This window comes from Centroberyx affinis, unplaced genomic scaffold, assembly GCF_046629955.1.
Source record: "Centroberyx affinis isolate AG114_WGS23_722 - 3 ecotype Tasmania unplaced genomic scaffold, CSIRO-AGI_Caff_v1 ptg002578l_1, whole genome shotgun sequence".
NCBI lineage: Eukaryota > Metazoa > Chordata > Actinopteri > Beryciformes > Berycidae > Centroberyx > Centroberyx affinis.
The window spans coordinates 32266-53316 of record NW_027280784.1 but is presented as its reverse complement, the minus strand read 5'-3'; the positions used below and the strand labels follow the sequence as shown (position 1 = coordinate 53316).

The 21051-nt window shown below is 42.0% G+C and overlaps 1 protein-coding gene across 1 annotated transcript; it reads right to left on the bottom strand.

Annotated features, from left to right (window-relative positions):
- Nucleotides 1-431: 431 nt before the first annotated feature.
- Nucleotides 432-2150, bottom strand: LOC139656910 (hydroxycarboxylic acid receptor 2-like). Its single transcript, XM_071534552.1, has 2 exons — nt 1758-2150; nt 432-1127 (listed from the first exon to the last, which is right to left on the bottom strand). The coding sequence occupies exons 1-2, from the start codon at nt 2148-2150 to the stop codon at nt 432-434; spliced, it is 1089 nt and encodes a 362-aa protein (XP_071390653.1).
- Nucleotides 2151-21051: the final 18901 nt, after the last annotated feature.

Sequence of the window (21051 nt, the reverse complement as noted above, 5' to 3'; positions counted from 1 at the left end):
TGGGTGTCATTGTTACATATAGGGCCTTTAAGTGTACTCGGGTACAGAACAACATTACTAATGTGAAAGCTGAGCGGCGGGGGAGTGGAGGGGGGGCAATCGTACTCAGGCACGGTACGAAGCAATCGTACCTAATATGAAAACGACCTAACTGCGTCCAACTCTAATACTGACTCTTTCTGCTTTCAGGTTCCTCTGTTCTGCTTTTCTTTATTAGTTGAGCTGATTCTGATGAAAACAATAAAAACTCTCTAGCAGACTGAGCTTAGCATTCAGTGTTTCATGAGAACACAACATCCACACCTATGGCTGTTAGAAAAATAGTTTTTAAACATTCAGTCACATGTTAAAATCTGGAATAACTTTATCATATGTCATTTCTACTGACATTATTTCACCCATTTTAAGATTTATTATTCTAGTGGAATGGCTTATTCCACTGCCTCACTCCCTCTGTCGGCCCTCATGGATCTCAGTTCCTGCTGTGTCGTCGACTGAGTTCCAGACGAGGAGGCTGCGGCCTCACCGTCGCTCGCCTTGTGACCACAGCGCAGGGCGGCGGGCAGCGAGCTGCAGAGCGCCTTCCTGAACATGGAGCTGGAGAAGCAGTAGATGACGGGATCCAGGGCCGAGTTCAGGAAGTTCAGGCCGAACGACACGATGGTGAGCTGGGTGAAGGTGTAGAACGAGGCACAGTCCCACGGCCGGTACGATCTGATGATCCACAGCCCGATGGTCGTCAGCGTCCCGGGCAGGAAACACACGGCGAACACCCCGACGATCACGGCGCACACCCGCATCGCCCTGCGCACCTTCTGAGCCTTGTCCATCTGCCGCCGCCGCAGGATGCGGGAGATCCGGGCGGAGCAGAACAGCAGCATGGCCAGCGGGATGAAAAACTCCAGCACCGACAGGATCCGGTGCATCCCGACCAGGATGATGATGGCCCGCGACGCCTCTTTGTAGGAAGTGAAGAAGAAGCACTGGGTGTTGTTACCGCTGCCCTTGATGTGGCTGTAGGCCAGCATGGGAACCCGAGGACCAATCACCAGCAGCCAGAGGAAAGCCACCACGTACCCAGCCTGCTTCTTGTTCATGCGGTTGAACCGGTGATGGGGGTGGACGACCTGGAAGAAGAGGAGAATGAAAAAGAGAGTTTAGATAGTTTATAATATAACAAGACTGCTAAGTTATCTAGGTTAGCTAGTTAGCTAGCTGACCTTCAAGTTCAAACTAGCTATACTAGCCTGTAGCTATCTAGGTAAGCTAGCTAGCTGGTGAGCTTCAACATCAGGAATGAATGAAAACAAGTCAAAACAAGTAAGTCATTGATAATTATGTTTTAGTTATATTTTGACAGAGTTTCTTCTTTGCCATTCAAATTTGCCAGTTAGCTAACTTGCGCTCTGAAAAACTGTAGTACTTAGGCTCCACCCACTGAGGTTTAACTCAACCAATCTGATTATTTCTGCCTCCAGAGCAGCTCTGCCTCAGAGAAAGGTTTGTAGGACTAAAACTACAATCTGCAAAAGAAGATGGATTTATAAACCATTGTAACTAGTGGCAATTTTTGGGCAGTAGACATAACATAGATTTTAGGAAAGATCAGAGTGAAGACAAACTGCCTGTCATGCCCCTTGATTAATTTGAATAAATTCCACCCTGAGTATAAGATATTGGACTTAAGATACTGTAAATAGGTGAGTTGGGTAAGCTTGGCTCAAATTAACTTAATAGAATGTAAACTCTTTCTCCACCTTAAAGTAGCGGTAGATGGCCACCACAGTCATGAGGCCGATGCTGGCTGAGCGGTTGGCGAACATCAGGAAGAGGTTGATGCGGCACAAGCCGTCTCCAAACATCCAGTAGCGCCTGATCAAGGCATCGATCCTCAGCGGCAGACTCACTAGAACCAGGAAGTCGGCGATCACCAGGTTGAAGAGGAACAAGTTGTTGGGATTCCAGGTCTTCAGTCGGAAGCAGAAGATCCACAGGGCGACAGTGTTTCCCAGCAGCCCCAGCACCACGTCAATGGTGAGGATGGGTGGCAGGATCAGGCCCTCCAGGTAAATACCGGTTGGCGGGCAGCCACCGCCTGGGGTCTGGGTCGTGAATTTTGGCATCATGGTGGTGAAGTTGCTGCTCAGCATTTTGGCAAAGTAATGCAGTTTGCTTTAGCATTTACTTTGTCTATTAGATTAAAATGTTGTGTTGGTCAGTTCTATCTAGCCAGTATTGTTTGGTTGAACCAGGATAAGAAGCCACTCAGTTTGGTGGTTATTTTTGGCAAAACAACCAAAAGGAGATTGCTTTTAAAATCCTTTCTATAAAAAGCAGTTGTGGGTTTGGTATCTAGGCATCAAACACTGTGAGACTACACTGAGGAAAGTTTAGAAATGGAAATCTGACAACTCCTTCCTCTTTTCACCTTCTTCCTTATTTCAGGAGGCTGAAATCTGTTGAAAAGAAACAGATAAGAGTTGTTTGTATGTTGAGCACTTCCACGGGGTCAGAGAAAAGTTTATTGTATTTCAATAAGAGAGTGACAAACAAGGCTTTCATGTGAAAAATGTAATCACATCTGCATTGAAATGTAGATATTTTATGTCAGAAAACTAAAATGGATAAACGAAGACTAAACAAAAGTTAATTATTAACAATCATTCATTTTGAATGTTTAGTGCAGTGTAAAGCTACTATAGTGTTGTTCCTAGACATCTGTTCTTGCTGAATGACAATTAGATGGTTTCTCAGCTGTCAAAATTGAATTTAACAAATTCAAATATTGTCCAAACTCCAAACATTCATACTACAAGCTGTAAAATTAGTTAAGTTAATACTCTATACAACATTATCAGTCAAATTAAACAAACATTACCCAAAGTAAACATGGCTGGTTGTATTAGAAAACTATGAAAACATAAAATATAACGTATAAGAAATAACTGTACATATATATATATATACAGTTATTTCTTATACGTTATATTTTATTATATATATATATACCAAATATATCAAAATATATTAGACAAAACTTGAAACTTGATGTACACTCCTCAACACATTTGTGAATCTAGTTTGGTACAACTCATATTGAAGAGTTCCCCACTCATGATAAATGTATTCTATTCTTATCTGTTAAAATATACACACGTATAGATTTACATTTACATATAGGTTTAATATAAGTTATTTGGCTAATATCCACCACTCACCAGTCAGTTGTATGAATGGATCTCCTACAGAAGGTATTGGAGGAGAGAATGGATGGACGACCTCTGTCCTTGTATTTATGTCTCTGTCAGGAAGACTGATGTTACCACACCCTCTCACTGTAAAAAATGAAATGTGAACTCAGATCCTGTGTTAACATTAGGTCAAGCCTGTTTCTCAAGGTATCTTGTCTCTATATTTGCCACATGATGATGATTCATTTCTAGAGAGGAACATTCAGATGATGTCAAGCTTATTTCTCAAAACATTTCAAGTTAAATTGTCTTGATGTTTTCAAAAAAAAATCAGTTGTGCTACTTTGTAGAAATAATCATGAAACAAGAAATAAAATCTCAAAGCAATAAAATAAACTTGAAATTAAAACACACTTAAAATACAATTGAAGCAGCGCATCAATTTGCAATACCAATGAATAGGAGACGTTGGATAAATTGATCCTCTTTAGCACCACAAAACCTGTTCAATTTTCAACAGAGACCAAAACCTTGATTTCCATTGAAATCAGGCAACAGCAATTGCTCAAAGTAAAAAAGTATTTCAGCAAATGCTTTTTTTCTGCCACCAAGACAGTTTTGTATTTGCGCTGTTAGTCTCTCAAAAACTTGACTTGAATTTGGTAGCCAGATTGGCCTTGGGCCAAGGATGATTTTGGCTTTGATCCACTGGACGATTATTGTTTTTTATCCATAACTATGAAGCTAAAAGAGATGGAGACTTCCAAATCCTAAGCCTCTGGTTTAAGGTCAAGCAATCAATTTAACTTAAAATTTGGTAGGAATGATGTCATTAAGTGAAACAGCGAGTTGGAGAATAGTTCAGTGTTGGCAGAGGTTTGCTCCCTTCTAAACTGACAGTTGACACAGAGACAAGAAGGATCATAGAGAGAGAGGGATGACATGTAACAAAGGTTCAGGGACGGGTTCAAACCCATGACATTTTTTGCATTTTTTCATGTTCTGTAACCGTCTCAGAGCGAGTACATTATCATGAAACAATTCACTGCCACTTCAGCACTGCAGTAATAAAATTTGGCCTCAAATGCTTTGAGATAAGCTTGGAAAGGACAAAAAGAAATCACTTCTTGTTATTTTTTGCAGCTTGCTTGTGACATTTCCTCTGAGCCTCCGTCCACAGTCAGGATTTCAACAGCTCATCGGCAGGCAAACGTCATGCGGCACTGAGGCACTGAAACAAACTGTGACTGACACTGTGATTTAGAAAAAGGTTTCCTCTCTGGGACAAATATACAAACATAAAAACAGATTCAGGAAGTTCTGAAATCACCGGTTTACCCCGATTACAGCAAAGTGTGTTTTTCCACAGCAAAGCCTCTGTGGTTTCCCTCACAGATATCTGACTATTTCTAAACTAAAATAAGCTTCAATCTTAAAGCTCCATATTATTCAATTTTCATGATTTAGTTTCTAACTCTCTCTGTCTCAGGATCAGAATAGTGTTGTTCATGATGTGATAAATGCAGTTTAGTTCAAAGTTGAATTGAATAAGTTAAACTGAATGAATGTAAAGACTCGTTTCATTAGTCATTTCAAACTCGTTGACTTGCCCCGCTGCCATCTTAAGTGCCGTTCCATCAAGGTTCAAGGTTCTTTATTGTCATAAGCATGACAAAACAGTGAGAAGCAGATAATGCTAGATATGAAATTCTTGAGCCTAGAGCTAGCCACAACAATCTAAACAAGTAAACAAAGTAAACAAATGCAGTACACTAGTGCAAAATGGTGAAGTGACCATCAATAAGAAGTAATAGAAATATATAAGAAGTATAATAAAATAATTAAATACAATAAAATAAAAATATGTATGATATGTACAGTTTTCAAAATATATGGATGTTTGAAATGGAATGAAGTTGAGATGTAAAGTGCGGTTGGCTAAAGTGGGCAGTGTGCAAGTATGCGTGTGCGTGTGTGTGTGTGTGCGTGTGTGTGTGTTTCTGGAGGAGGGGGTTCAAGAGTCTTATGGCCTGGGGGTAGAAGCTGTCCCTGAATCTGCTGGTTCGGTCCGGATTCTTCTGTACCGTTTGCCAGATTGTAGCAATTGAAATAGTTTGTGGCTGGGGTGGCTTTAATAATGTTCAGGGCGTAGAGGTCCTGCACGGCTGGAAGCTCAGTCCTGGTGATGTGCTGCGCTGTTTTAACCGTCCTCTGTAGAGCCTTACGCTCCAGACAGTGCAGCTGCCATACCAGGCGGTGATGCAACCAGTCAGGATACTCTCCATGGAGCATCTGTAGAAGTTACAGAGTATCCGTGCCAAACTTCCTCAGCCTGCGTAGGAAGAAGAGCCGCTGCCTTGCTGTTTTGATGACGACACCGGTGTGCCGGGTCCAGGTCAGGTCCTCGCTGATGTTCACTCCGAGGAACCTGAAGCTGCTGACTCTCTCCACTGCAGCCCCGTCGATGTGGAGAGGGGCGTGTCCTCCCCCAGCTGCGTCCTGTAGTCCACTATCAGCTCCTTAGTCTTGTTGACACTGAGGTGGGGGTTGTTTTCCTGACACCATGCTGTCAGGGCTCCCACCTCATCTCTGTAGACCGTCGTTATCAGAGATCAGGCCTATGATGGTGGTGTCGTCAGCAAACTTGACTATGGTGTTGGAGCTGTTTGGCCACACAGTCGTGTGTGAACAGGGAGTACAGGAGAGGGCTGAGCATGCAGCCTTGAGAGGCTCCAGTGCTGAGAGTCAGACTGGAGGAGGTGGTGGCGCCCATCCGCACCACCTGGGGTCTGTCAGTCAGGAAGTCCAGGATCCAGCTGCACAGTGTGGAGTTGAGACCTAGATCCCTGAGCTTTGTGACCAGTTTAGAGGGCACAATGGTGTTGAATGCTGATGTCGATGAATAGCATTCTCACATATGTGTTCCTCTAGTCCAGGTGGGAGAGGGCGGTGTGGAGGGTGAGGGCAACGGTGTCATCTGTAGCTCTGTTTGGCCTGTAGGCAAACTGCAGTGGGTCCAGTGTGTCAGGCAGGGATGAGGTGATGGAGGCTTTGACTAGCCGCTCGAAGCACTTCATGATGATCGGTGTAAGTGCTACAGGGCGGTAGTCATTTAGGCAGGTTACTTGGGATCTCTTGGGGACGATGGTCGTCTTGTTGAAACATGTGGGGACTGTGGTCTGACGCAGGGAGAGATTGAAAATGATCTGCACAAACTTGGACGTGGCCGCGGATACCATCAGGGCCACGTGCCTTGCATGCATTAATCCTTTTTAGAGACTTGTAGTGTAGTACTGACCTCAAAGCGTGCATAGAACGCATTCAGTTCATCTGGGAGAGATGCAGACGGTTTAGCAGACCAGTTAGTATTCCCTTTGTAGTCCGTGATGGTTTTCGGTCCACTCCACATGTCCCTGGTGTTGGAGCTATGGTAGTGTGACTCCGCTTTGGCCCTGTATTGTCCCTTCGCCTGCGTGATAGCCTTCCTCAACTCGTACCGGGCCTTCCTATACTCATCCAAATCCCCTGCGCTGTGAGCAGCAGCTCGTGCTTTGCGCTTAGCATGAACGTCACTATTCACCCACGGTTTCTGATTTGGGAATGTCCGTATGGTAGACCTCGGTACCACATCATCGATGCACTTTCCGATGTATTCGGTGACATATTCCGCATAGGTGTCAATGTTATTGTCAGCAGCATTGCATAAAACACTCCAGTCTGTCGTCTCAAAACAAAGTCCTGGAGAGCGTCACTGGACTGGTCCATTGCTGCATGCTCCTTGTTACAGGCCGAGACTGCTTTAGTCTCTGCCTGTATGCAGGGAGCAGTAGGATCGATGTGTGATCCGATTTGCCGAAAGGGGGTCAGGGGGTTGCTTTGTAGCCGTCCCGGAACGGAGAGTACACATGGTCCAGCGTGTTTCCACCTTGTGTAGGAAAGCGTACATGTTGACGGTATCCAGGCAATACTTTGCTCAGATTTGCACCATTAAAATCACCAGCGATGATAAAAGCAGCATCCGGATAGGTACTTTCTTGCCTGTTTACAATCCCATACAGCTCTTCCTGTGCATGCGTAGTGTCAGCGTGCGGCAGAACGTACGTGAGAACAACCACAGTGAACTCTCACGGGAGGTAATAAGGGAGACATCTGATCAAAAGGTATTCCACATTCGGAGAACATCCTTTTGAGATAATCTCCATATTAGAACACCATAAGTTGTTGATCATGAAGTAGACGCCTCCCCCCTGCTTTTCCCCGATTCTGGCGTCCGGTCGTGTCTGTAAATGCTGCGCCCCTCCGGGACAATGGCGGCATCGGGGATCGAGGGGTCCAGCCAAGTCTCTGTGAAAAACATAACCTTACAGTTCTTAATGTCCCATTGAAAAGCCAACCTGCTCCAAAGTTCATCCAGTTTATTGTCCAGTGACTGGACATTCGCCAGAAGAATATGAGGCCGATTCTCACGCTTCCTCAGCCTGGCTAGAAGTCCGGCTCTTTCCTGTAGTAACTGCACCCACACCGTCATTGTCATCACACATCTGGAAGGGCCTTGCATCCTGTGTGTGAGCCTCTTCCCTGATAACAGATCAGGAAAGTGGATGGAAAGTGGTTGGATCGTAAAGGAGGCCACTGACCTCTTGGTAAATCACTCCATTTTCACTCTCCAGAGCTGGTATCAAGGACCAGACCTGGTAAATAACCATAAAACACCAACACTCAGCCCTGTCTTTGGTAATCCCCAAAGAGACAGAGAGTCTGAGATGACACCCATTGGAATGTTGCCAAAATCAAGAGAAATCTTTGATACAGACTCATGAAACCTTGGGTATCACATTGTGGTGGACTCTAATGTATATGACTAATTTTATGTGTAACTGTGATGTTTTATATAATAGTTATTTACGTTATTCAATTTCGTTATCTTTACATAGGGCTTCGATAGCCATGTTTGATATTAAAGTGTTCAGGAATTTGTGCTGAGTTTAATAATGTTAATGTTACGACGGTCAATTATATTGGATAGATCTGGGAACCAAAATTAGGGTTTCATGCATATGTAATGAGCCGTAAAACTAGACATGCCAGCCCACGCACACACCCCTCAACTGATCACAACAAAACCAAACACTCACATTTCCAATGCGGATTTCATGCACTTTACGTGGTCGCGACACGTGTGCTAACGGAGTCTGACAACAACTTTGTTCCAAAGTTTGTCTCCAAAGACGGACTCAACTGCATCATCATCACAAGCCAAGACGAAAGCCTGTTTCATCTGAAACAGTGAAGATTGCCTTGCTGCCTGCCTATCTGCATGACAAATACACACACACACCAGCACGTGTGTCTGTGTGTCCTGCCTGCTACAACCTCACTATCAGCTATCCTGCTGAGGTTAACTCTGAAGAATCATCAGAACCTCCAGAGTGGGTCGGTGTTAGCCTTGAGAGACCCACAGCCCTGTCCAGCAGCCTGCGTGCTCCAGCCTGCGTGCTTCACTCTGTTGCGGCCTGCTGAGATCAACTGAACAGACGTCGGATCTTCATCCTCCAGCACCTCGTCGAGCCGAGACTCCTCACAGCCTCCCGGCCTCAGCGTGCTTCATCTCCCTCCGGACCTTCGCTGGTGTCGTATGTACTGATCATTGTCCGCTGGGCATCATATCATACATCACACATAGCTACTCCATTACATTCACACTTAACACACATATCACACACTTTATTACGGCTCCCTATAGTTATAGTAGCCTAACCATTCAGTTATTCAAAGATTCATTTGAGTCAGTTTTCCAGGTAGTTATACTGTCGCCCCTTTATTCCTATCTTGCTGACTCATGTCTTCCACTGCTCTTCTTCCATGATTGTGTCTGCTGAAATGTTGGTTTAATTATCAGTATTGCATATTTACATGATCATCTATTCCTATTGCCATTGATTCATCACAATTCATAGGTATACCTCTTGTATATACTGTACTATATTCACTTGTATTTACCTGATTATTGAGTGTGCTTTAGTTTAGTAATAAACATATTATCTTGCATAAAGTCACCTCCTGTGTTCAGTGTGTGGGTTTAAATTCAAACATGCCGAGAAGTCACTCCTTCAGATAAGACCTGTTGATGCTGTCTGTTATCTGGTGCCCCGTTCTTAATTCTCATTGAAGCTAACTCTAAATTATATTGATATCAGACACCATTAATACCTATCACCACTACATTCCCCCCTCCTGTGCGTCCTGTGCCGTTTCCCAGGTAACAATGCAGGTAGCAAGTCGGGGTAGTCCGTGATGTTTGTTGTTGTGGATCTCGATGAAAAAATAGTTTCCATCATAGATCTGATGTCCAGTAAAATCTGTCTATCATACTGAATGATAGACGGTGAAATGATTGTCGGTGAAATAGCATAAACAGTAGTAATAACAACAAAAAATGTATAAATTGTTGACGAGCTCTCTGCGTCGCAGCCATGTTCAACGGCACCGGAAGTTCGTTTTTTTCATCACTCTGATAACTCAAGTGAACTTTCTGAGATCGACTCTTCAAGGGCAGAGGGAGCAAATCAACAACGATAGACTCATGGATGTATTAAACTATGGATGAGGAATTCAAAGATCGGGGCCCATTCATTCCAGTGAAAGTTGCTCACCCAGCACATATGCTGAAAACATTTCTACGACTCCTACTTCCGTGTCCACAGCACCTGTGCAGTAGTGTCTTTCTTTCACCCCCATCTTTTTTTATTTTACTTTTGGCACATCAGGTGAGGTGGTTTCATATGCAGGCTTTTTGATTGATTTTAGATTGCTTATTGTTGTTTGTGATCTTTTCTGATGGTAAAGCCTTTTACCTGACCAGGACCTTGGTTCATACATTGGAAGTAAGCATGTTAAATTCTTCTGCCCTCAAATTACTTTTCTCCATCTTGCCTTGGTTATTATATTTTACCAGCATTATATGTTTTTCCAGTCACAAATATCAATATTGTGTTACTAACAGTGTTTTTAATACCAAGTCTTACTGAATATAAACTGATTTTTTTTTTTTTAATGTCTCTTCCTGCTGAGTAATTTCTGACAACCTAGACTAAAGCCAAACATCTAGACCACAAAATCTAATTTTAACAAAGTCTTCATTAAACATCTTTGATCAGATAGAGGGAAAGTTGAATTCCTGTAATATGGGAGCTTTAAAAAGGATCCATGTAACTCAACGTGTGTGTTACTTTTCAGCACAGTGTATTTTCATAACAACACATGTTTTTATGTTGTTCTGAACACAAAAACACAAATTGAGCAGCAAAAGTTCTTTAGACTCAGTCTTGCTGTCAGAATAATCACTATACCTGATCCACAGTCTTCATGTCATGTTGGGGTTTGGCCTGTAGGGGGGGATGTGTCTTTAGTTCAGACCATAGTCTGTTTAGACAGAGGAAACTGTTGGCATTACAGGTGTCAACAGTATTTAACACAACTTAAAACAAGGTTGAATAGTGTTTGTAGATGATGGTGATGATGTTATTCAAATCGGAGTGTGTTCATTGGCATAAATGACTCTCTGAACTCTGTATCCTATGGGTTTTGGAGGATTTATTGTACTATATGAATAGTACAATAAACTTTATAGAGCACTTTTCAAAGCCAAAGTTCCAAAGTGCTTCACAACAAGGAACAAGTGCAAGGAATAAAACATGTAGTGTATAATAAGAACTGAAGATACTGTAAAAAATAAAATAAAATAAACATAGCAAAGAGATAAAAAAGACAAATGACAAATAAATCAAAATCCTATAAAAATGTTAAAGTTTTTAGAAGATAGAGCCTGACACTGTTGGTTCAGACTGACTTTCAACATGATTCTGTTTATAGTGAAGAGATTTAACTGACTCTGGCAGTCAGTGAGCAGGTTGGTGTCTTGCCCAGTGGCACTTCAACAGGAAACAAACCCACACCCTTCTGGTGATGAGATGTTCCTCCGGGCAGCAGGACGTCCTGCCGGGGTTTGGGTCAGGCTCGGGTTTAAAAACCTGCTTCAAAAATAATGTTAGCTATTTAAGATGATATATCAGCATGTAGGAATCCTATAAAACCCTTTAAAGGGACATTGAGTATTAACAATTAATTAGTTTCTTGTTTATGTACAGGAGCTACAGGTCAGTTCTGATTAGATTTAGACTCAGGACTCTGTAAGGGCAGATATTGATTGTTGATGATTTGGTATTGATCTGTAGAACTGTCATCATTACATGGGGAGTGAAAACTTTAAAAGGGTGTTAAAACTGAAATTTTGAATTTGACTTTGAAACTTTTGTAATGACATCAGGCAATAACATTGATTATGATTGTGTAAATATTAGTAGCCTACAGTGTGCAGCTAGCAGATCAGTCAGGTTGGACAAACATTATTTTCACTGTAAGCTCTTTGGGTCGGCTAGTATGATTTCAACAGCGGTCTATGAAGAGCGTCTTCAACCGGTGATACAGCCAGTTGGTGCAACCTGACCCCACAGTCCAGATAGATAAAATAACTGTATTACTGGAAAAAAAAAAGTCCAAATGCCTTCTCTTAGAAATAAAGGAATTGGCACAACGTCGACAGATCTCTGGTACAGCTTGACATAAATTGACGTTACAATTACAATTTCCCATTTGGCAGATGCTTTTATCCAAAGTGACGTACAAATGAGATTTTAGTACAACACAAGCAAGGTTCTAGTCAGGAGAGAACAACGAAAGTAAGTGCCATAAAGCTAAGTTCTGGTCCAACAGGACCTAGGTGCTACGAGGCAATGCTATGAGGAAATGTATAGAGGTAGACACATTTTTTTTTTTTTTTGTTTGGTTACACGGTCCATTAGGTGAGAAGGTGTTCTCTAAAGAGCTGGGTCTTTAGCCTTTTCTTAAAGATTGAGAGGGACTCTGCGGATCAAATGGAGTTTGGTAACTCGTTCCACCACCGAGGAACCACAGAAGAAGAGTCTGGATAGAGACTTAGGGCCTTGTTGTGGTGGCAGCACCAGGCGCCGCTCCTTGGCAGAGCGTAGTGAGCGGGAGGGAGCGTAGACCTGAATGAGGGAGTTCAGGCAGGTCGGAGCCGTTTTGGTCGCCGCTTTGTAGGCGATCATCAAGGACTTGAACTTGATGCGGGCGGCGACTGGGAGCCAGTGGAGGGAGATGAACAGCGGAGTGACATGTGCTCTTTTGGGCTGGTTGAAGACCGAACGCGCCGCCGCGTTCTGGATCATCTGCAGAGGTTTGAGCTACATGCCGGGAGCCCTGCCAGTAAGGAGCTGCAGTAGTCAAGGCGTGATATTACAAGAGCCTGTACCAGGAGTTGTGCTGCATGCTCAGACAGGGAGGGTCTGATCTTTCTGATGTTGTACAGAGCAAATCGGCATGACCGAGCAACAGAAGCCACATGCTCCTTGAAGGTTAGTGGGTCATCAATCATGACACCCAAGTTTCTGGCAGACTTTGTGGGCATGAGCTGGGCTGATTCGTGCTGGATACTGATCTGTTGTACAGAGGGACTGGCTGGGATAAGGAGCTCAGCAATAACATAATAAAGGGAAATTATACAAATGTAGAGCAGAGATCCAACAGAAATGTCAGTGAATATATCACCATGCTGAATATAAAAAAATTTAATAATAAAACTGATTTGACATTTGACATTTTGGCAAAACGGACTCCGGCCAACCCAGTCGCCAGAATAAAATGTTGGCATTTTACGTTTCTGCAAACCACGGATACATAGAATCTCAACGTTTCTGAACCAAAAATAATTTCATATCAACATTTCTAGATACGTGTATATCAACGTTATAGTGTTTTAACCGCTCGTGGTGCTTTTGAGGCGCTTTTGGCGTTTTGAGGAAATATAATGAGGGTAGGCTATAATAACCATTTTCTGGTTATGAAATAACATAAATTATAGATTGTATTACACACCACGTATTTCGAGCATGTGGAACAATGAGATACATTTTTGTTCGGAATCGCCCAGTTCTCGTATATGCGCTTGTTTATGGCCTATGGCCATAATTTAATTTTCTGTGACATGCACGCATATTTCCTTTACGAAATATGAACACAATATTCTTAACAACCCCCGATATGATTGGTTCTTGGTTCCTGTGATAGGAACGGGACGCTGTGATGAGGTAAATTAATGTTTAGAATGTTGCACATTCTCTGCATAATGTTGCACAGTTTGCGTTGTTTACGAGTTTATGAGTTTATGTAAAGTGTCATTTACACAAACCCAGATGAAGATTCGTCACCTTAACAGTGCACTTCAGTAATCTACTAATTTAAAGATAAATGATTTTAGCTGGCTTTCACTCCAAAGCCCAGCGCACTCGTTGCCATAACGACGGTAGCCCGGACAGATTTGGCAGTGACACAGCGAGGCACCTTTATTTGACACGATTCATTAATTTATTATTATTCATATTGCACGTCCAAAGGAAATGCAGTCAAACCTGTAGCCTATCTCAAGTTCCAATCATTCACTTATTCGTCATACCCATTTATAGCTTAATTTTATATATTGGGCCTTCAAAGTGCTCTCTGAAACTAGGCCTGATATGGCTTGTGTCCCTGAAATGAGAAAATTAAAACTTTGTCGTAGAGCTAAACCAAACACATCGTTGGAAAGGTCTCGACCTGGAGAGTAACATATGTCAGAATGAAGATTCTATATGGCTCCTGCTTTGAAATACTGTCCTTTGAACCTTGACCTCGGTGTATGTTTGAAGGCTTATAATTCAGCAACAAAAGGGGTTACAGACATGGGACCAACTGTTATAGAGAGCTGTTCACCTCCGCTCTCATGTGAGTATAGTCAGCAACTGGGGGCGCTGTCAAATATGGGTAAAATATGGTTAAAATTAATTTTCACCCATTTAACAATTAGATATTTAAAATCTGATTACAAAAATGTGTTTACCATCCCCTTAAACTCCTCACTGTACTCTCAACTCAGTATTTACAACTTCCAATTCTAGGAAAAACACTAATATTTTTTAAAAACTACAATTCCCTAGAGCCGCGCCATGCAGCTTGATACAAATCGCCACTACGGTTGTAGTTCTTCCGGTTTGCAAAGTACGGTTGGTAAAAAGATATATTTACTGAATATATCAAATATCTAATACAGCCGAACTAGTAATTACACCGCATCTAGATGATCTATGTTAAGAAAAAGTAAAGATGTTGGTTTATTTCAGATAATTTAGCCAAAACAGGAGTCGAACACACACACACATGTTTTGGCTAAAATAACTGAAATAAACCAACATCTTTACTTTTTCTTAACATAGATCATCTAGATGCAGTGTAATTACTATTTCGGCTGTACTACATATTTGATATACTCAGTAGATATATCTTTTATATCTTTTTTTCATAGTAAAGTTCGCTGAGGATCATGGGTAGGCTAATGTAGCCTTCCGCTATCGTCCAAAACTAACAAAAAAACCCTTGATTTCTCAGAATGGAAGGTGAAATAATTAAAACAGATGGCCATAACATTAACCTATCGTATTGTTGAGTTATCAAGGACACTTTCGTGTTTTTGTATTGAGAAATGTTAAAGATATCATAGGAGACCGGGTTGAAAGAGCATGCTACTCTTCCGTCTGTCTCACACACTCAATAGTATGGTTGATAATTGAGATAATTGAAATAGATTCCATATTCCATCTTCATAAATGAAAGAACTATTAATCTGGTTCTCTATTCCTTATAAATATGCAGCTTGCCATGATCATTGCTCTCAACAACAGAAATAGTCAATACACACTGTAGCTACCTGTCAATCTGTTTACAACTAATTCCTTTACAGCTGAATGAGATCAGAATTCAAGAGACAGCCAAGACATGAGCTGAGTAGCACGGCAGAACGCCATTTCTTTATTTTTCATTCCACTCAAATACATTTTAATGAAAATGCACATTTAATTGTCATATAAAAAGCTAGACTGTAGTCCTCTCACGGCACTCGGGGAGGCGCTGTTCTGTCTGGCGCTGGGGTCTGACCACTGAAGAAGAAGAAGAAGTAAGTACACTTTATTATTGACTGTAGCCGATATAAATGGGTATGACGAATAAGTGAATGATTGGAACTTGAGATAGGCTACAGGTTTGACTGCATTTCCTTTGGACCTGCAATATGAATAATAATAAATTAATGAATCGTGTCAAATAAAGGTGCCTCGAGCTTTGCTATGCGCTGTGTCACTGCCAAATCTGTCCGGGCTACCGTCGTTATGGCAACGAGTGCGCTAGGCTTTGGAGTGAAAGCCAGCTAAAATCATTTATCTTTAAATTAGTAGATTACTGAAGTGCACTGTTAAGGTGACGAATCTTCATCTGGGTTTGTGTAAATGACACTTTACATAAACTCATAAACTCATAAACAACGTAAACTGCAACATTATGCAGAGAATGTGCAACATTCTAAACATTAACTTACCTCATCACAGCGTCCCGTTCCTATCACAGGAACCAAGAACCAATCATATCGGGGGTTGTTAAGAATATTGTGTTCATATTTCGTAAAGGAAATATGTGTGCATGTCACAGAAAATTAAATTATGGCCATAGGCCGTAAACAAGCGCATATACGAGAACTGGGCGATTCTGAACAAAAATGTATCTCATTGTTCCACATGCTCGAAATACGTGGTGTGTAATACAATATATAATTTATGTTATTTCATAACCAGAAAATGGTTGTTATAGCCTACCCTCATTCTATTTCCTCAAAACGCCAAAAGCGCCTCAAAAGCACCACGAGCGGTTAAAACACTATAACGTTGATATACACGTATCTAGAAATATTGATATGAAATTATTTTTGGTTCAGAAACGTTGAGATTCTATGTATCCGTGGTTTGCAGAAACGTAAAATGCCAACATTTTATTCTGGCGACTGGGTTGACTTCGGCTCAGAAACTGAGTTTTGAAAGCCACAAATCTGAGCAGCTTGCTGAGTAATCAATGAGTCATATTAATCAACCCCCGCTGATGTATTGTGGTCTGTTTGGGCAGGAAAATTATACTTACTTCCCCTTTAAAATTCTACTTATTTCTCCTTTAAACCTTTAACCGCAGACAGACAGCCTCTCTCCTGTCTGCACTCACACTTTTATCTAGCAGCACGGTCTCACGGCAGTTTGTGAAATAGTCACGAAAATGTAATCTATTGATTCGTGTACATGGACACGATTTTGCCATTTGTTTCGTGAAATGAGCACAACCTAAAAAACCTTCCTCCACCACGACCTGAATTACCTTCCTCCACCACGAATTTGAAAACGTACGTTTTGAGAAATAAAACAACTTATGTTACGGTTATGGTTAGGCAACTAAAACAACTTGGTTAAGGTTAGAGAAGAGGTCATGGTTAAATCAGAAAAAACGTTTGTTAAAAATTTAAATGTGGCTTACGGTTGAAATGTACTTTGAACACGCTGGGAATCAAACCCCGGTCGTCGGCGTCAAAGGCAAACGCCCATCCTCCACCCCGCAAGATCTCAAGTCAAGACTTTAGAAACCGTTTCAAGTCATCAAAGTACAAGTCAGAGTCAAGTCCCAAGTCACCAGAACCCAAGTCAAGTCTTCTCTTCATGCAGCAAGTCAAGTGACAAGCAATTAAAACTGTGACGAGTCCAAGTCATGTGACTCGAGTCCAAGTCATGTGACTCGAGTCCAAGTCATGTGACTCGAGTCCCCACCTCTGGTATCATCAGATCAAAAATTACTGTCTTTGTGGTATGGAACAGGAAACATCTTCCTCTTCACCAAGACAAATAACGATGCATTTATTGTGTTTTGTGTGTGTTGTTTGTGTGTGTGTGTGTGTTTGTGTGTGTGTGTGTGTGTGTTTGTGTGTGTGTGTGTGTGTGCGCCCTTTGTTGGGTTCCAGTTATGTCGTGTGATATTGTGGGAAGTCAGTCGCTTTGTGCTGAGTGTTTGTGAATTGAGGTTGGGTTCGATTCAACAGGGAAACAGGAAGTGTGACTCAGTCGCTGATAACAGAGGAATCATTCTCAATTATTTCCTAAAACGTTGGATATGCAGCTTCAGCCACAGGCCCCCGGCCCACACCCCCGGTCCACACCCCGGCTCACACCCCACACCTCCCGGCCCCCACCCCACACCCCCCGGCCCACACCCCCGGTCCACACCCCGGCTCACACCCCACACCTCCCGGCCCGCACCCCACACCCCCCGGGCTACACCCCACACCCCGCACCCTCCATCCAACCTGCACAAGAACTGGACCCGAGCCTTTTCCCCCTCTCCCTCTTTTTCAACTTGAACTCTTGACCATGCTGCACATGGATTATGTTCATCTGGAATGTATCCATAGACGTATCCGCAATTCTGCAATCATCATTATTATTATTATTATTATTATTGTTGTTATCATTATTATTATTATTATTATTATTATTATTATTATTATCATTACTTGCATTTATTGCATTTATTTATTATTTGCATTTATTATCTGCATTTATTTGCATCTATTTGTACTATCACTATTGTTAAATAATGTACAGTAAATCTTGTACTATATGTACATTACCTTTTTTTTTAATCTTTTATCTTAGCACCTGTTTCTTCTATTACTTTCCTGTACTTTTGAATTATGCTTGACTTCCTTGGCATTGTCTGCCAGCTGCTGCTGTGGCCTGAATTTCCCCAAGAGGATCAATAAAGTATCATCTTATCTTATCTCATCTTATCTTACAACAGTTTACTGTGTCACAGTAACCTCCACCTGGAAACAAATCCACCTTATCACACTATTCACTTTTACTGAGAACGTTACTGAATGGATCTACAGCCACACCACAACAAGCTGACTCAGCTGCTCTCTGCTGACAGCTGCTTGTTGTCGTCATGTGAAAAAGCTGTAACTTTAATTTTCATGTTCAACTTCAATTTTAGGATCACATGGTTGTTTATGGTTTGAGAAAATGTTCCTTCAAAACACCATTTAAGTCAAAAATGTCCTGTCATCAAGAAGATCAAGGCTGCTTTTCTTAGTTCCTCAAAAATGGACAGTTTGGAGATTTTGTGTGTGTGAACTGGTTGTGACTGGATCTACTCACAGCAGCAGATTCCAGTGTGGTTCAGGGAGGAACAGGATGCCAGCACTGGAAACACACACACACACACACACACACACACACACACACACACACACACACACACGTGTGGTTGGCGGGGGGGGGAAGGATACCAGAACATCAGACTCATTTCTTCACCATCCAGTTGCTTCTCGAAAATGAACACAGTGTCGTCGGCTTTATCTGTTGCTGCTGGTGTTTTTGTGACCAGTTTGTCCTCTTGTAACATCTCCCTGGATGTGTGTGTGTGTGTGTGTGTGTGTGTGTGTGTGTGTGTGTGTGTGTGTGTGTGTGTGTGTGTGTGCATTGACCTTATTCCCACAGTGGGACTCTACCCAGAAGATAAGACTTCAACACATAAGGGAGGACTTCAATAGATATAACAGTTATCAAATTAGCTAACAATTCCGGGAACAGCCACAACTGCTAGAATTTAGCAGAGATGTTAGCTAGCTTACTAGTTAGTGAGCTACAAGCTAGCTACCTAGACACGAGCAATAATGGGCCAAATTGAAATGTGACTCCCTGAAACAGACAGGTCCGAACACGCCGCCCCCCCCCCCCCCGCCACAGTGAGGCCAGAGGTTACTGTTAATGGATGGAGCCACAAATGTCAGGTTTGTAGTTAGGACCCAGAAGCGGAACACACCAGGCAGAGGCAGGGGTAAAAGTTAAAGGGTTTGTACTGAGCCGAAAACCAAAGTCCAAATCCAAGTCAGAACCAGGGGCTTTTACTTCGCTTTACTCACTTTACTTGTTTTTACTTCGCTGTGTTGTCATGGCTACGCATCAGCGTCGACTTAAAATGACGTTAGATTCAGGCGGATACATTGATCTCTAGTGATTGGTTAGGGGAAAATCAAAGCCCCCTCCCCCACGGAAACCGGTTAGAGTGGAGGCAATGAAGACTGGAGATAGAGACGGAGTGGAACGAGTTCACAGTTCTGTCTGATATCAGGCGAGGAGAGAGGAGCAGAATAGAATTTATATTAAATTCCTTTAAATAAAGGTTCAATAAAAAATAAGAATGACTGGATTGTTCAAATCTATTCGTTTGCATCCATCCATGTGTGTGTGTGTGTGTGTGTGTGTGTGTGTGTGTGTGTGTGTGTGTGTCTCAGCATTGTGTTGACACAATGCTGAAGGCAAGTGACGGGACAGATGCTTGTCTGTGTGTTTTTGTCATTGTTTGCAATGGTTATTTTTAGGACGTTTGAACACCCAACCCTACACACACACACACACACACACACACACACACACACAAAGGCAGAGCTGATCTGATCTTGGGCAGGACCCCTGGAGACAGAACAGGCCTCTCCTCTGCATAATAGTGAGCCTGCTCAGGTTACAGCCGGCACTGTTGGAGATAACTGACAGTGGAGGGAGGCTCAGTGTTCAGCAAGACTCCAATTTCACTTTCCTGTTAAAGGAGGGAAGCTGATGTTATCACGACCTGTCACAGGTTTACACCAGGTGTCTTGTGTTGGGTTGGCAGTTTGGGACCGGAAGGGTTTTGTCTTCGAGTGCTGTGTTCCTCTGGTAGAGTCTTGGGTCGTGTCTCTTCCTCCATGATAAAACCCCCAAATCAGTGATTCTGTGATCTGTTGCTCCGGTAGAGCAGACTGGAGAATTGTGTTTTTTTCTCTCTCCATTCACTGCCATTGTCTGGAGGAACAGACTGAAAATCACTTCTAGCACATAAAGGAACGCCGACACAGCAGATTCTCACAATATGATAATGTAAGAAATGGGTCTCTTTTTTCGCTGTTTACAATTATTGATAAACATATTATTTTCTTTGTTCCATCATCATAAGTTTCCTCCGACCAGATTTCGGTGTTCCACTTGTTCAGACTGAAAGGTTTAATAAACATAAAGAAAGAGATTCACTTCAAAACAATTCTGGACACAGGACTAGTTTCTCTTTTTAGATATTGTCATATTTTTATACATTTTCACCCCCAGATGACTGACTAACACAACCCACACTTTTTATTTAATGTTCTCCTCTTGGTTCCCCTTGATTGAATTAATAATTGATTGATTGACTTTATTGGGTATTAAAGCACAGGCAATAGTACATCCCAGAGGATAACACATAAAAGCACTTAAACACTTGTTTCCAACTTGTTCCTTGATGGAGAACAAAAAAGTGGAAAAAAGAAAGAAAAAAAAGTACACAGAACATACAATATTACAATAACAATACAGTTAGGTATTTGTTACTAGCCTACACAATAGAATAGAAACTTCATTGCCATGTGGAAATTAAGCTTACAGAATAAAAAAAAAACTGACTAGATCCATTACATCATAGACCTGAGGAACATATTCCAGTTCAATTTTACAAAAGTGCAACATGTGAAATTCCTTTTGGACAAATGTTGGTATTTACAAAAGAAAAAATGCAAATACTGCAATTTCTTATGGAGAATGGGCTCTGTTGCATGGTGTTGGACGTTGTGCTGTGTGGTGTGTCGAGCGGTCAGCTGGTGTATTGATCGACTCCCGGATGATTGATCATGTTATTTTTGTCTTTGAGCGTTGTGTAAAATGCCTGCTTCACTGGGCTAGAGGTACGTTCACAAACAAACAGACTTCAGCCTGGAGTTAGCTGTGTCTTCACGAGTGTTATTGGGGATTATTTATATGCAGACATCAAAACTTATGAAACAACGGAAAGGGAAAAATACAGGGCCCGGATTCAC

Excerpts from the sequence above, each read along its gene's own strand:
- LOC139656910 (XM_071534552.1), bottom strand. The coding sequence starts at position 2,150 with ATGCTGAGCAGCAACTTCACCACCATGATGCCAAAATTCACGACCCAG. Across the intron at positions 1,128-1,757 it reads CCATCTACCGCTACTTTAAG|GTCGTCCACCCCCATCACCG; the intron begins GTGGAGAAAGAG and ends CTCTTCTTCCAG.